The sequence below is a fragment of the Stigmatopora nigra genome, chromosome 11 (genome assembly GCF_051989575.1).
Source record: "Stigmatopora nigra isolate UIUO_SnigA chromosome 11, RoL_Snig_1.1, whole genome shotgun sequence".
Lineage (NCBI taxonomy): Eukaryota > Metazoa > Chordata > Actinopteri > Syngnathiformes > Syngnathidae > Stigmatopora > Stigmatopora nigra.
The window spans coordinates 2947175-2961185 of NC_135518.1; the positions used below are offsets into that span (position 1 = coordinate 2947175).

The window sequence follows — 14011 nt, forward strand, 5'->3', positions numbered from 1 at the left end:
AGAGTATTCTTAAAAAGAATATCCTACTAATTAATCCTTAAAAAACAATAAAAATGAATATAAAATAGTAATGTTTCCCACTTCAGAGTAAACTATATACATATATATATATATATATATATATATATATATATATATATATATATATATATATATATATATATATATATATATATATATATATATATATATATATATATATATATATATATATATATATATATATATATATATATATATATATATATATATATATATATATATATATATATATATATATATATATATATATATATATATATTTAATATATATATATATATATATTTAATATATATATATATATATATATATATATATATATATATATATATATATATATATATATATATATATATATATATATATATATATATATATATATATATATATATATATATATATATATATATATATATATATATATATATATATATATATATATATATATATATATATATTAAATATATATATATATATATATATATATATTAAATATATATATATATATATATATATATATATATATATATATATATATATATATATATATATATATATATATATATATATATATATATATATATATATATATATATATATATATATATATATATATATATATATATATATATATATATATATATATATATAAACATTACTATTTTATTTTCATTTTTATTGAGGGGGGTTAACCAATGTAGCGTGTTGAACAGGGGTATGGAACCCATGGCTCAGGAGCCATATATGGCTCTTTTGATAGGTGCATATGGCTCTCTGCTATACTGTGAGGTAAAATATGAGAGCGCTCAGTCCTGAATGCATCAATAGGAGCGTTACATGATCATTGTGGCTCCGACACTACCTCTAGTGCGCGCTTAAACATTTTTTCCATTAGATTGTTCTGCATGCGCGACAATGTTGTCAAAAGATCTCAGAGAACATTTGTACTTTAAAACTGGTGACATTTCTAGAAATAGCACACATTTTAGTGTATTTTTACTTTTAAATTTTGAGTATGGCTCTAAGGAATAACATTTGAAAATATTAATTGTTTATGTCTCTCTCCGTCAAAAAGGATCCCGACTTTTGGTGTAGTGACCCACCCCTTTGAAGTAAAAGGCAATTGTCCTTTTTCAATTTCAAAGTGTCAAGGACTTTACTGTTTCTTTATATATGTTTACGCAATAGGGTCTTAGTCATGATAAGACAAAAAGTGTGAGGAAAGGCTACAACTTTGATTTACATTCTGTTCCTAACAAATTCTCTGCCAACTGTTAGTTTAGCCGACCCAACATGATTTTTAAAAATGAGTTGTGGTTGGGGATTAGTACCTTTGGAAGGGAATAAGTGTCACACCATTGACTGTTCAAATGATTCAAAATATTGTTTTTATTGTTCCTGCATAAATTACTTTTAGGCCTGAGCTTTGTATGTTAAATAATAACATAAATGAAGGCAGAGAAAGACATCGGGAGGTGGGCATATGCAGCCTAGTATTGTTCTTTGATTTTTTTCAGTTTTGTGTGTTTAGGAACTACTGTCCAATGGGGAAACGAAGGCGGAGCAGAAGAAGAGGTGGGAGAAACTATAAATTGTTGCAGCCAGTAAATGAGTTGGATCAGATGCTTGTTTCGAATCCACTGTACACACAGAAACGAACGTGACTCTAAATAAAGGAGATGGCATCGAAAATTATTTACTTCACAGTTAATGGGAGACCAGAGCAAGCCGAGATTCCGGTAAATTGCCCAGCTCAGGATGTCAAAGGTAAGCATAGATAATTCATTACTTGGCTTGAGAATGGTTACTAATTAAAGTGACATTGGTCATACATAATTTATTTCCCATTTATTCAGTAATTGCTCAGATTCAACAGTGATGAATTTGGAGATCTTGAATTGAATGGTCTTATTTTATTTGTGATTGTGGCTAAATTATCAAAAATATAGTGTGAATGCAGTACAGCACAGAATGCAGTCAGCACAGTTTGCATCATATAACTCCCAAAACAAAGATGTGGTCATGGAGAGGAAAAGATTTGATGCAATACAAGTCTGCTGAGGTTCGAACAGTATACAGCTGTCACTGACAGCTCTTCAGTCCGCATGTTCGATTCTTTGCTCTTACAAACATCATTTGTCATGTGGAGCGGGTCAAAACTGTCTAAACGGAAGACTTATTAATACACCCCAACTATCTTATAGAAACAACTGAAGCAATCTTTGCAGATCTGTTCCGGTCTGCAGCTGAAGCAGGACCACATGACATCCTGAAACTTTACAATCCAAAAGGCAACATTATCAACATCTCGCCAAATCTGGAGCCTAACAATCCAAGCTCGTGGTACAAATTGGAAGTGGTGGCCTCTGGCAACAACAGTGAGCCATTAGGTATCTTGTTCTCGGCCAAAAATAAGCAGATATGCAAACATTTCATATTACTCACGTTTTTTTCACCCCAAAATAGGTGTGGAGATTGCTGGTGCATTGGGGTTCGACCTCTCATTCATGGAGAAAAGGTCAGAGGGATTTCTTTCAGTTTATTCTGTGTGATACACATATAATGCAAAATTGAAATAGGATAAATGAAAGTTTAAGGTCATTGATGTTGTTATCTCAGACTCCAAGGTCTGGAAAAAAAAATCCTCATCGAATCAACAAATACACCTGCAATTATCTCTGAAATAAAGGAGCAAGTGGATGCATTCCGGGAGAAACTGGAGGTGCAAACTTCAAAGAAACTTGTGTACTACAAACTTAACAGATCTGTGTTTGCAATAATTTACTGTATGAGTAAATAATTACATCTTTAGCCTCTTGAACCTCTTATCAAAATCGATACAAAAGTAACCTTTGAAATCGAGTTTTCACCATTAGTATTGAATGTGCTAGTTTGCAGTTGAACTATGTTTTTCAGTGTATTAATCTGCTGTGTGTTGCTAGGCGCTCGGACGTTTGGTCCCTGGTCTTTTGGTCGCCGCTCTTTGGTCCCATTTGGTTGCCGTTAGGGTTAGGATTATGGTCAAATGTACTTAGATATTAAACCCTAACCCCAACCCTAACGGCGACCAAAAGACCAGCGACCAAACGTCCGTTCACGGTGTTCCTATCATCTTGAAATAATTCATTTTAGAGTGTGGAGCATCTTAGCTGGCTGGGGTTATTTAAGGACTTGTCGGAGGGAGCACAAAAACCTTCACCATTCTACCACAAGAGAACTCTGCATAAAACAAAAGAGGAATGTGACCACGTGCGTGAAACTTTCCTTCAAATGAGGCATGTATGACGATTAATACTCGTTACTGAAGTTATGTTTTTGTTGTGTATAAAACATATGTTCATTTATAAACAATAACTATCATATGATGTCACTTTCACAGCTCTTTGGAAGTATCAGAGGAAGTGAGGCAGTACTTAAAGACTCCAACATTTGACAACTGGTAGGTTTGGATTTACTGCCGCAGTGTATTAACATTTAAATAGGGCAGTTTGTTAATGATAGTCGTGCACAAAACATAAGCGGCCTGTCTTTCTGAAAACAAGGTGCTCTCTCATTTGTTCCATCAGGTCAGCATGCTCATCTCAATATCAATAGGCCTGCAGCGGCCTGACATATCAAAAGGCCAATGAGGGGCTCAATCAACGCTTGTTTTTTAAATAGGAGGCAATGTACACTGAATTGATTGAGGATCCGTTTCATTGTCCAAAACATTTTTAAGCAAGGGTAAAAACACATTAGAAAGATAGATATAATATTTCACAAAGTGATCTGATACTCGGCCATTGTAAACCGCAGAATGTTAAAAACCATCAGACAATAGCCACACGAATGAGACTTTTCAGATGCATACAAACATGTTTGGCCAAGTAACAAGTGGAAAAGGGTCTGCTGTCAAAGTTGTTTGGTCCATTATTCCATGCATAAGATATGTCGAAAAATGAGAGTGCAGTTTGTTATAGTTATACTGGTTATAGTTTGACAAAAAACAGGTTTTCAACCGTTTGCAATTGTCTTTTCATTTTAAACTTCTCTGCAAATGAGCACTTTTGAAATCGGCGATAATGTGATGTGTAGTGATTAACTGATGTATCTGACTGATATTGGGCAATTTGATGTATATCATTATCGGCCCTTTAGTAATATGCATGTACATATACATATACATATATTAATAAGGGTCCGATATAGATGTACATGTATATGTATATACACATACTACCATATTTTCACACCTATAAAACGCACTATTTGATAGGGCGCAGTCTCATTTGCGGGTATATTTTCAGTTTTTTTGTCAATTCATATATATACATACATGTACAGTGGGGCAAGTACAGTACTTAGTGAACCACCAATTGTGCAAGTTACCCTACTTGAAAAGATTAGAGACACCTGTAATTGTCAACGTGGGTAAACCTCAACCACGAGAGAAAGAATGTGGAGGGGAAAAAAAACAGAAAATCACATTGTTTTATTTTTGAAGAATATAGGCCAAATGTTTTCTGTAACTTCACAAGCTTTTCCCACACTGTTGCTGGTATTTTGATCCATTCCTCCATGCAGATCTCCTCTAGAGCAGTGATATTTTGGAGCTGTCGTTGGGCAACACCGACATTCAACTCCCTCCACAGATTTTCTATGGGGTTTAGATCTAGACACTGGCTTGGTCACTCCAGGACCTTGAAATGCTTCTCATGAAGAAACTCCTTTGTTGCCCTGGCTGTGTGTTTGGAATCATTGTCATGCTGAAAGACCCAAGGCACACAAGCTGCATTTATCTGCTTTTTAGAGTGGCTTCTACCGTCAAGCTATGAAACGACAAAAACCCTAGATTTTGGACATCCTTAAAAATATTTCCTTTCACTTTACAAGTTTACAGGGTCCCCATGAAAGACAATTCCCTTTTGACATCTCATGTAATTTTATGAACAACTTTATCCTCATTAGTGTCGTGTGGGGGTTCTGGAGCCCATACCAGCTGACTCTGATCCAAAGGCGGGTGACACCCAGAATCGGTGGCCAGCCGATCGCAGGGAACAAGGAGACGGACAACCATACACACTCACACCCATACCCTGGTGAGGGTGTGGAGTTGATCCACTGTTCCACGGCTAGAGTGAAAACCACACTTCTCCTCCTTAATCTGAGATTCAAATTCCAGGTGGACCCTCCTCTCGAGTAGATTATCCCAGGGAGGCTGAGGAGTGTGATTCCCCTATAATTGGACCACATCCCTTTTAAAAGGGGGAGCAACCACTCTGGTGTGCCAATCCAGAAGCACTGTCGCCAATGTCCCTTCAATGTTGCAGAGGCATGTCAGCCAAGAAAACCAGCATCCAGAAGCTTTAGAAACAGATTTCATCCACACTCTTGGCCTTGCCACCAAGAAGCTTTTAACCACCCCACTAAATTCAACCCCAGATGTCGGGGAATCCACCACAGAGTTTCTGCTTCCTCATGAGTAGGTGTGCCGGTGGATTAGAAAAGGTCTTCAATGTATTCGACTCACTGATTCCCAACATCCTGAGTCAAGGTCAGCAGCGCCTCATTCTCACTCTACACGGTGTTGATGGTGTATTTCTTTGCCTTCCTGACACGTCGGATGGTGCACCAAACTTACCTTAAAGCAAACCAGAAGTCTTTCTCCATGGCCTCACTGAACTCCTCCCATGCCTGGGGTTTTGCTTCAAAGACCACCAGAGCCGCGTGCTGCTTTCCCAGTCAGTACCTGTCAGCTTTTTCTGGAGTTCCGCTAGCCAAAAAGGCCAGATTGCACTCCATCTGCCTTAAGATATCCCTTAATGCTGGGGTCAAACAGCGGATTCTAGGTTTGCCCCCACAAGAGGCAGCAACCACCTTGTTGCCGAAGCTCTGCCGCCAATAGAGGTACAAAAATGTTCCACTTGGAATCAAGTGATACCTTGAGTCCGAGTCGGCAATTTTGGACACATGAGAGAAGCTCTGCCGAAGGTGGGAGTTGAAACTCTTTCTGATGGAGACAGGCATTCCCAGCAGACCCTCACAAAACGTTTACATCAGCCAGACTGGACGCTCACCTTCCCCCACAATCGGAGACAACTTACGACTAGGTGGTGATCGAGTGACAGATCCACCCTTCTCTTTATCCGAATGTCCAAGACAAGTCCAAGGACCTGACTACAAAGTCAATTATCAAACTGCAGCTTAGGGTGTCCTGTAGCCAAGTGCACATATGGACACCCTTATGCTAGAACATGGTATTTATTCATCATTGAGAATCCACGGTGGGCGCATAAATCCAACAATAGGACACGCTCGGGTTCTGATCAAGGATCTCACTGTATTTCCCGTGTGAACAGTGAAGTCCCCCGGCAGAACAAGAACACAGGAGGGTTAATCTCCAGCACCCTTTCCAAGGATTCAAAAAAGGGTGGGTACTCTGAGCTGCTGTTTGATGCAGAAGCACAAGAAATCAATTGGGATCCCCCTGACATTTAAACACTAAAATAGTTGAAAGCATAGCAACACGCAATGTTTTTCTAAGATTGTTTTGCTTCTCTTTTTGCATGAGTGTAGGCAATGGGAAGATGCAGAGATAATGGTGCTTCTTCAGGTCATGTACACAGACTTGGATTTTATCACTACCTACAACATTGAGCCAGAAGTATTACAACAGTTCCTGTTTGAAGTATACCGCAGATACAACAACATTCCTTTCCACAACTTCAAGCATTGCTTCTGCGTCACACAGATGGTGAGTTGGTGTGTATGTATGTATATTTATATATATATATATATATATATATATATATATATATATATATATATATATATATATATATATATATATATATATATATATATATATATATATATATATATATATATATATATATATATATATATATATATATATATATATATATATATATATATATATATACATACATATATATATATATATATATATATATATATATATATATATATATATATATATATATATATATATATATATATATATATATATATATATATATGTATATATATATGTATATGTATATGTATATATATATGTGTATATATATATATATATATATATATATATATATATATATATATATATATATATATATATATATATATATATATATATATATATATATATATATATATATATATATATATATATATATATATATATATATATATATATATATATATATATATATATATATATATATATATATATATATATATATATATATATATATATATATATATATATATATATGCGTGCGTATGTGTATATGTATGTGTGTGCATATGGCTATCATGAAAAAGTACCTTATTGCCCTTCTCAAATTGGCATTTTTGCGGCTGACATTTTTTAGGCTGGCATTATGAATGATCTACAAAAAATATTTTACATCTCAGTAAAACATAAATGTGTCATCTCTTTCACAGATGTATGGTTTAATCTGGTTGACTGACCTGAGAAATAGAGTTGAGACCATTGATTTACTGATTATGCTGACCTCTGCAATTTGCCATGACCTAGACCACACTGGCTACAATAATGCCTACCAGGTTTAACAGCCTACTTACTGCACATGTTCTGTAATGCTAGTTACAACAGAAAATTCAAATGTACTAAATGAGTGTGTGTTACAGATAAATGCTCGAACAGAACTTGCCCTCCGCTACAACGACATCTCTCCCTTAGAGAACCATCACTGTGCTGTTGCTTTTGATATACTGGAAAAGGTACAACACTTTGACACTGAAACAAAGGAAGGAAGAAAATCCTGAAATGAAAAATGTTTAAGTGGGTTAAATAAAGTGATGATTTATCAAAGCCGCGGCCCTGCATCTTGAGAGGTTAGCACACCTCTGGGGTCCTGGGTTCAAATCCAGGTCGGTCCAGCTGTGTGGAAAACATTATTTTTGTCCTTCCCTTCGCCCACCCAAAACTCTTCGCGCAGGCCCCCATTCTCCACTCCTGGATTGGAAGTCCAATTTTTCTACATATTCAGATCACTTAAAATTAAATTTCTGTTGACTTGCACTTTTAAAGAAAAATATTAAAAAGATCATTGCAAGTATTAATATTTTGTAAGCGGGCGGCCTGGTAGAGCGACTGGTTAGTGCTTTGGCCTCACAGCTCTGGGATCCTGGGCTCAAATCCAGGTCATGGCCATCTGTGTGGAGTTTGCATGTTCTCCCGCGCCCTCCGTGGGTTTTCTCTTGGTACTCTGGTTTCCTCCAAAATTCCAAAAACATGCATGGTAGGCTGATTGGATACCCTAAATTGTCCCTTGTTATGAGTGTGTGTGTGAATGGTTGTCTGTCTCCTCGTGCCCTGTGATCGGCTGGCCACCGATTCAGGGTATCCCCGGCCCCTGCCGAGAAGTCAGCTGGTTTAGAAAATGAATGAATGAATGAATTATCAAATCAAGATCACTGAAATCATTTTTGCGGTTGTGTGTTTATCTAGACGGAAACCAACATCTTCAGAAATGTGTCTCTGGACCAGTACAAACGGATAAGAGAAGGCGTTATTAAGTGAGATGTTTTTTAGGGGATTCCGTGTGTGTTAACCTTCACTTTTGCAGTCCTCAGTCAGTTACATAACAACATAGTTGTATTTTTGTAACTGCAGATGCATTTTGGCAACTGATATGACAAGACATAACGAGATCCTCAACAAGTTTAAGTCTATTCTGTCTTCGTTTGACTTTGACAGCAAAGACCACAGAGATGTGGTAAGTAAGAGAGGCCCCTTTATTTTTCTCCGATAACCAACTGCAGCACATAGAGTGAGATACTTAGAGGGACTTAATCCAGGGAAAAATATTTAAATGCATTTGTGATGCTGCTGTTTGTTTGTTTGTTTGTTTTGCACTACAAGCGCCTGAGGATTGCCCTCAGATAGCGCTAGAGTTGCCACTGGAACGCGGGTTATTTCATCCGGGGGGTAGTCGGAGGTGAGGGGCAGTCAAATGTCTCCGGCTGGATGAAAAACGTAGGGTGCCACGTTCCTTGTTGGCAGCTCTGAGTGGTATTTGTTGGAATTCGCAGGCCGCGGCGAGCGGCCTCTCAGGAGACACCACGTGAAGGTTTCCAACTTTGTCTCCCTGATGCTGCTGTCCAACAAAATGAAAACCCATCTCTATTTTATAGCCAATATTTGTTGTTCATGTCACTACACAATTTAAGAACCATTATTTTGTTCACATTTAAAATGTATAACTCGCAAGGTGAAGACCTTTTTATGCATCATAAAAAATCCCATTATGGAGATACATCAAATATTGACCACTTCAGAATTAATCTGATATAGGGTATGATGACAATTAGGCTTTTGTCGAGTCAATGATGATGACAAAGCCTATGTCCGATTATTATACATTGATCCACAGATGAGATTAGGGGGCTGCTGCCAAGGAATAACCACTTACTGAGGGATATACTGGGAAACAGACCTCTAGCATTGGGTTTAAAGTTTGAGTATGAAGTGTGTATTTCTACCTAAGTTGACCAGACGTTGGTATCATTTTCACCATCTAAAGAGGCTATTAGTCAGTAATTTTAGTATAAGAAAATTTAATAAATCATAGCTTTTGAAGCACAATTGGTTCCAAATGACCGGTCGCAAATCGATTTGTTCATAGGTAAAACAAAGTAACAATTATATAGGTACTACATGTATTACTGAGGTGGAAGGAATTGGCCCATAAACAAGGCAATTCAGCCCAATGGGCGCAACACTGCTGTTTTTTTTGCTGTTTTGTTTCTGATACAGTGTTCCGTCGCTTATCGCGTTTAATGGGGACCGGGACCCCCCGCAATAAGTGCATTTCCGTGAAGTAGGGGTGTCCCTTCAAAAATGCTTAAAGAAACGTGTAACACGTTCACAAAAGCACCACCAAGCAAAAACATCATAGTAGTCCGTATGGAGGATCTTCTGCAGTTTTTTTGCACGTAAGAAACATCGTTATTGGGAGTTGTGAACATTGTTTTTTTGGGCGGTGAAGATGCGCCTGTAAACAGCCATGACGTCATCAATGCGATTCCTGAACTATTACCATGTTATTGACCATTTCTTTGATGCAATTACTAATTCTTATTGAATATTTTCTTTCCACCTCTTGTAAAATGATGTAATTTATCATTTTAACTTAATATCTTTAAATTTTTTATTATTTTTCCCTGAAAAATATCCGCGAAGCTCTGAGTCCGCGATAGCTGAAGCGCGAAGTAGCGAGGGAACACTGTATATCAGTGATTTTCAAACTTTTTTGGCCACCGCCCCCTTCACCGCCGGGCCAAAATGCCAACGCCCCCCTCTTTACCCCTTTCCAACGAACGAAGCTTAAATAAATAGAAGACAGGCGCCTCAGATATTATTCGCTAATTTCGTTTCTTTTAATAGACCAATGCGCAGTTCACCTCAAATCATAAAAATTGATAGCTGATGCATTAAGCCGGTCGCTGTGCGCATACGTCTGTGGTTAAGCGTTGCCGGCGCGCTATTGTGTGCTCCTCTGCGGCTGACTGGATGGTGGTGGTTTCCCCAGTCGCCTGCATCGACGATAAACTCGCGACAATTAGTGATATACGGTATATGCGCGCTGCTCGTGAGCGCTCGAGCAGACAACGTTTCTTGTTTCAATAAAGCTTGTTTTTTGTCGACTTTTTATTACAGACAATCAATTTTTCCGGTCTTTCTACAAACACCAACGTCACATTTTACTGTAATTGCTCCATCGCCCCCTTCACTATTTCAACGCCCCCCATTCGCCTGTTTATTCGTCAGCGCCCCCCTGAAAGTTCACACCGCCCCCCGGGGGGCGGTACCGCCCACTTTGAAAACCACTGCTGTATATCCTTCTTAAGAGGCATCTGCATGAAGGACAAATGGTAGGGTAATAACGAGGTGCTCCACAAGACAGGCTCTCTCAGTTTGTCTAGCAAGTTCAGTGACTGTTGGTGTGTCTCTGTCCACTGTATTGGAGTGTTGGGTGATAGGTTACCTTCCTTCCTGGTGGCGGCACTGACCTTCCTCTACTTCATTTCAACATTTTTGCACGACAGCGTGTTCGTTGCATCCCATCTGTCAGTGGCAAAGGAAAAGGATGATAGATAGTCCTTTACCTGCTCATAGAGATACTACTGCGCCTCCATTACATCATACTTGGCTTCCCGCTCAACTGCAATGTTTCTGATTTTTGATTCAGCATCTACTGGATCTGCGGTTGCATCCTCCAAATCCAACTCTCCAACTTGCGCCTTAACGGATGAACAAATGGTTCAGCATCCGTATTCAACTCTACAGTACAGTACTGGCTCGTGATCTTTGGGATATTATCCAATCAGTTCAATTTGATAAGTCCTCACAGTCTTACTCTTCTTCTTGTCCATCACCTGGTTATCCTGTCATTTTCTGTGATTTCTTTTGGGGTTTTTTTTGACAGTTACTGGTGTTGATGTCTCCAGTGGGAGGCTGTCACATGGAAGTGTGACTGTTTAACACCTGGGTTTTTTAGGGATAGAATCCCATGACCCCACTACATCTACAGTTGTACGCATGCACCATTTTTCCAACAAGCTTTCCCAATCAGTCTTTTGCTACTTTGTGATTGTGTGCAGCATGGCTAGAAGAGTTTTGTTAAATTGCTCGCATTTACCATTGACTTGGCGAACCTTACACATAAGAGCTTTTCTGGAGTTGGTCCATTAGTTGGTTTTTAAACCCTCATCCTAGAGCTTGTTGTTTCTGGTTTGGTATCGCTTCTGTTTCACACGTCCTCGTTGTTCTGTTAGATCCCTTCTGAGTTGTTAAAGATGTTGGTTTGAAGCCACTTGCCTCTACTCATCCTGTTTACCCGCGACTGGGTCCAAATCCATTTCCAATCGCGCCACGGCGACGCGACACGATCATAAACAAGACTTACTCTGCATGGCTATGGAAACTCCAAAATCAACATAATGAGTACCCTTAATCTGCCCGTCAGATATGGTGCAAAGCATTTACCATCCTTCTCATTTATGGTGGCACGTCGGGGGGACAACTTGCTTGGCTTGCATTTGGAACTGGGCTTTTCAATGATGGACAATAGCAGCCAGGCTATAATGCAGATCCTACCTGCATCGCCCCAAACCAAATGTTCAGCATTGTTTGATGGCTTGGGATGACTGCAATCAATTACTGCCATCGTGTGTACCCTAAATTTGTGCCAATAATCCAGCCATATGCTGCTTTCCCTCAGACATAGGGTCTCATTTGAACATTGACAACAAGCCTATAAATGCCTCACCATCGGTCTCAAATCTGGTAGTCACAAAGAAAATACAGAGGGAGCTAAGAAGGGTCAGTAGGCAGGGGACACCCTCACTTGGTTGCCAGCCAATTGCAGGGCACAACAAGACAAAAAGCTATTCATGTTCACACTCATAGCTAGGAACAATTTCAGACACCAGCCTACCATGCATGTTTTTTGCACGTTACCTGGAGAAAACCAATGCAGGGACGAGCATGCAAACTTTACACAGAAAGACCAAACCCACCACCCTATTCAAACTTTGATCTCAGAATACAGCCAAACACTGTTGCATAAATAACCGTTGTGAAAATGGTCTATCTTTACCTGACAATAGCCTGCATTTTTAAATAAAATGTAATTAATTACGTGTCCTAATTTTTGACTGACGAGTTTTTGGTCTTGAGAGGAGGATAGTACAATTATCATTTTCAACTCCTTAATGTTTTCACATTTTAAAACAATGTTGCCATGTAAAAATTATACAAACCATATAGGATTTTTACAATTTTCAGGTGAAATGTAATGACATTTGCATTGTACTGCATCAGTTTACAGTACCTGTGTTTTTTTTTTACCCTTGTTTTAAATAGCTCATGATGATTTTGATCAAAGTGAGTGACATCTCCAATGAAGCACGGCCAATGGAAGTGGCTGAACCATGGCTAGATTGTCTTTTAGAGGAATTCTACAACCAGGTTAGGGACATGTTCTGAATTCTTGGAACATATTGTGCATTAAACATCTTTGGATTTGCATTGATCCTACCAGAATTAAAGACATGAATGAGAACAATTGGATTTAAGAAAGTGTCAATCTTGCCCTCTCGATTTCAAGTTAAGTTTGAAATAATTCTGTGTTTTGTCTTCAGAGTGATGTAGAGAAGCTAGAGGGTCTTCCTGTCACCCCTTTCATGGATCGGGACAAGATAACCAAGCCCTCATCCCAAACTGGCTTCATCAGATTTGTGCTTTTGCCACTCTTTGTAGAGCTGGCCAACCTTTTTCCCTGCCTTGAGGTAATATAATTGAAGAGACTTTAAAAACATTGCAGACAGTCTAATCAATCTGTTTTAGGAAATCTGTGACATGACTGTTATTGGGGTAAAATTTGGGGATTTATCTGTGGTCTGATTCGTGCAGCAACACATCATTGACCCAGTGCGGAAGGCCCTTGACTACTACACTGAGATGGAGAAAGCTCTCGAGAGGGAGAAACAAAACAGAGCTCAATGTGAGAATGGAGTCCGGAGCAAAGAGATACCAGTGGAGCACCAAAGCGCAAATGAGCACTAGATCTTTGTGCCTGAGACCTCGAAATCAAACACACAGAGAACTATATTTAACTAACTGAAAATTACATGTACCAAGTAAAATGTGTTGTGACCATTCAGATGTGTATGTTTGTTTATGGAGGTCATACACAAACCCACATATGAATGTACAGTTGTGGTCAAAAGTTTGGAGGGGATTGGATAACTTTATTCATCCCGTATTCGGGAAATTACATTGTGGCAGTAGCAAGAGGGTGATTCGACAGAACAGCAAAGCAAAAGTACAAAGTACAAAACAAATCAAATAAATGGAACCATCAAATCATTAAAACATAAAAGCAGCAAAAACACAAAACGGGCAAGAGTGGACGGGGCTACCGAGGCCGCTGGCTGCCG

The 14011-nt window shown here is 38.3% G+C and overlaps 1 protein-coding gene across 2 annotated transcripts; it reads left to right on the forward strand.

Moving 5' to 3' along the window:
* Positions 1-1286: 1286 nt before the first annotated feature.
* Positions 1287-13734, forward strand: LOC144204289 (high affinity cGMP-specific 3',5'-cyclic phosphodiesterase 9A). Of its 2 annotated transcripts, XM_077728187.1 has the most exons (15): positions 1287-1615; positions 1693-1807; positions 2269-2430; positions 2507-2558; positions 2660-2762; positions 3173-3315; positions 3420-3479; positions 6596-6773; positions 7487-7609; positions 7694-7786; positions 8517-8584; positions 8682-8784; positions 12936-13040; positions 13214-13360; positions 13485-13734. In XM_077728187.1, the coding sequence occupies exons 2-15, from the start codon at positions 1720-1722 to the stop codon at positions 13635-13637; spliced, it is 1578 nt and encodes a 525-aa protein (XP_077584313.1). In that variant the 5' UTR covers positions 1287-1615; positions 1693-1719; the 3' UTR covers positions 13638-13734. The 2 variants fall into 2 exon arrangements, with proteins under 2 accessions (XP_077584313.1, XP_077584315.1); XM_077728189.1 differs by lacking the exons at positions 1287-1615; positions 8517-8584; positions 8682-8784 and having other exon boundaries at positions 1651-1807.
* Positions 13735-14011: the final 277 nt, after the last annotated feature.

Coding starts and splice junctions, on each gene's coding strand:
- LOC144204289 (XM_077728187.1), top strand. CDS start 1,720: ATGGCATCGAAAATTATTTACTTCACAGTTAATGGGAGACCAGAGCAA. Junction 2,431..2,506: donor CAACAACAGTGAGCCATTAG/GTATCTTGTTCT, acceptor ACCCCAAAATAG/GTGTGGAGATTGCTGGTGCA. Junction 2,763..3,172: donor CATTCCGGGAGAAACTGGAG/GTGCAAACTTCA, acceptor AATTCATTTTAG/AGTGTGGAGCATCTTAGCTG.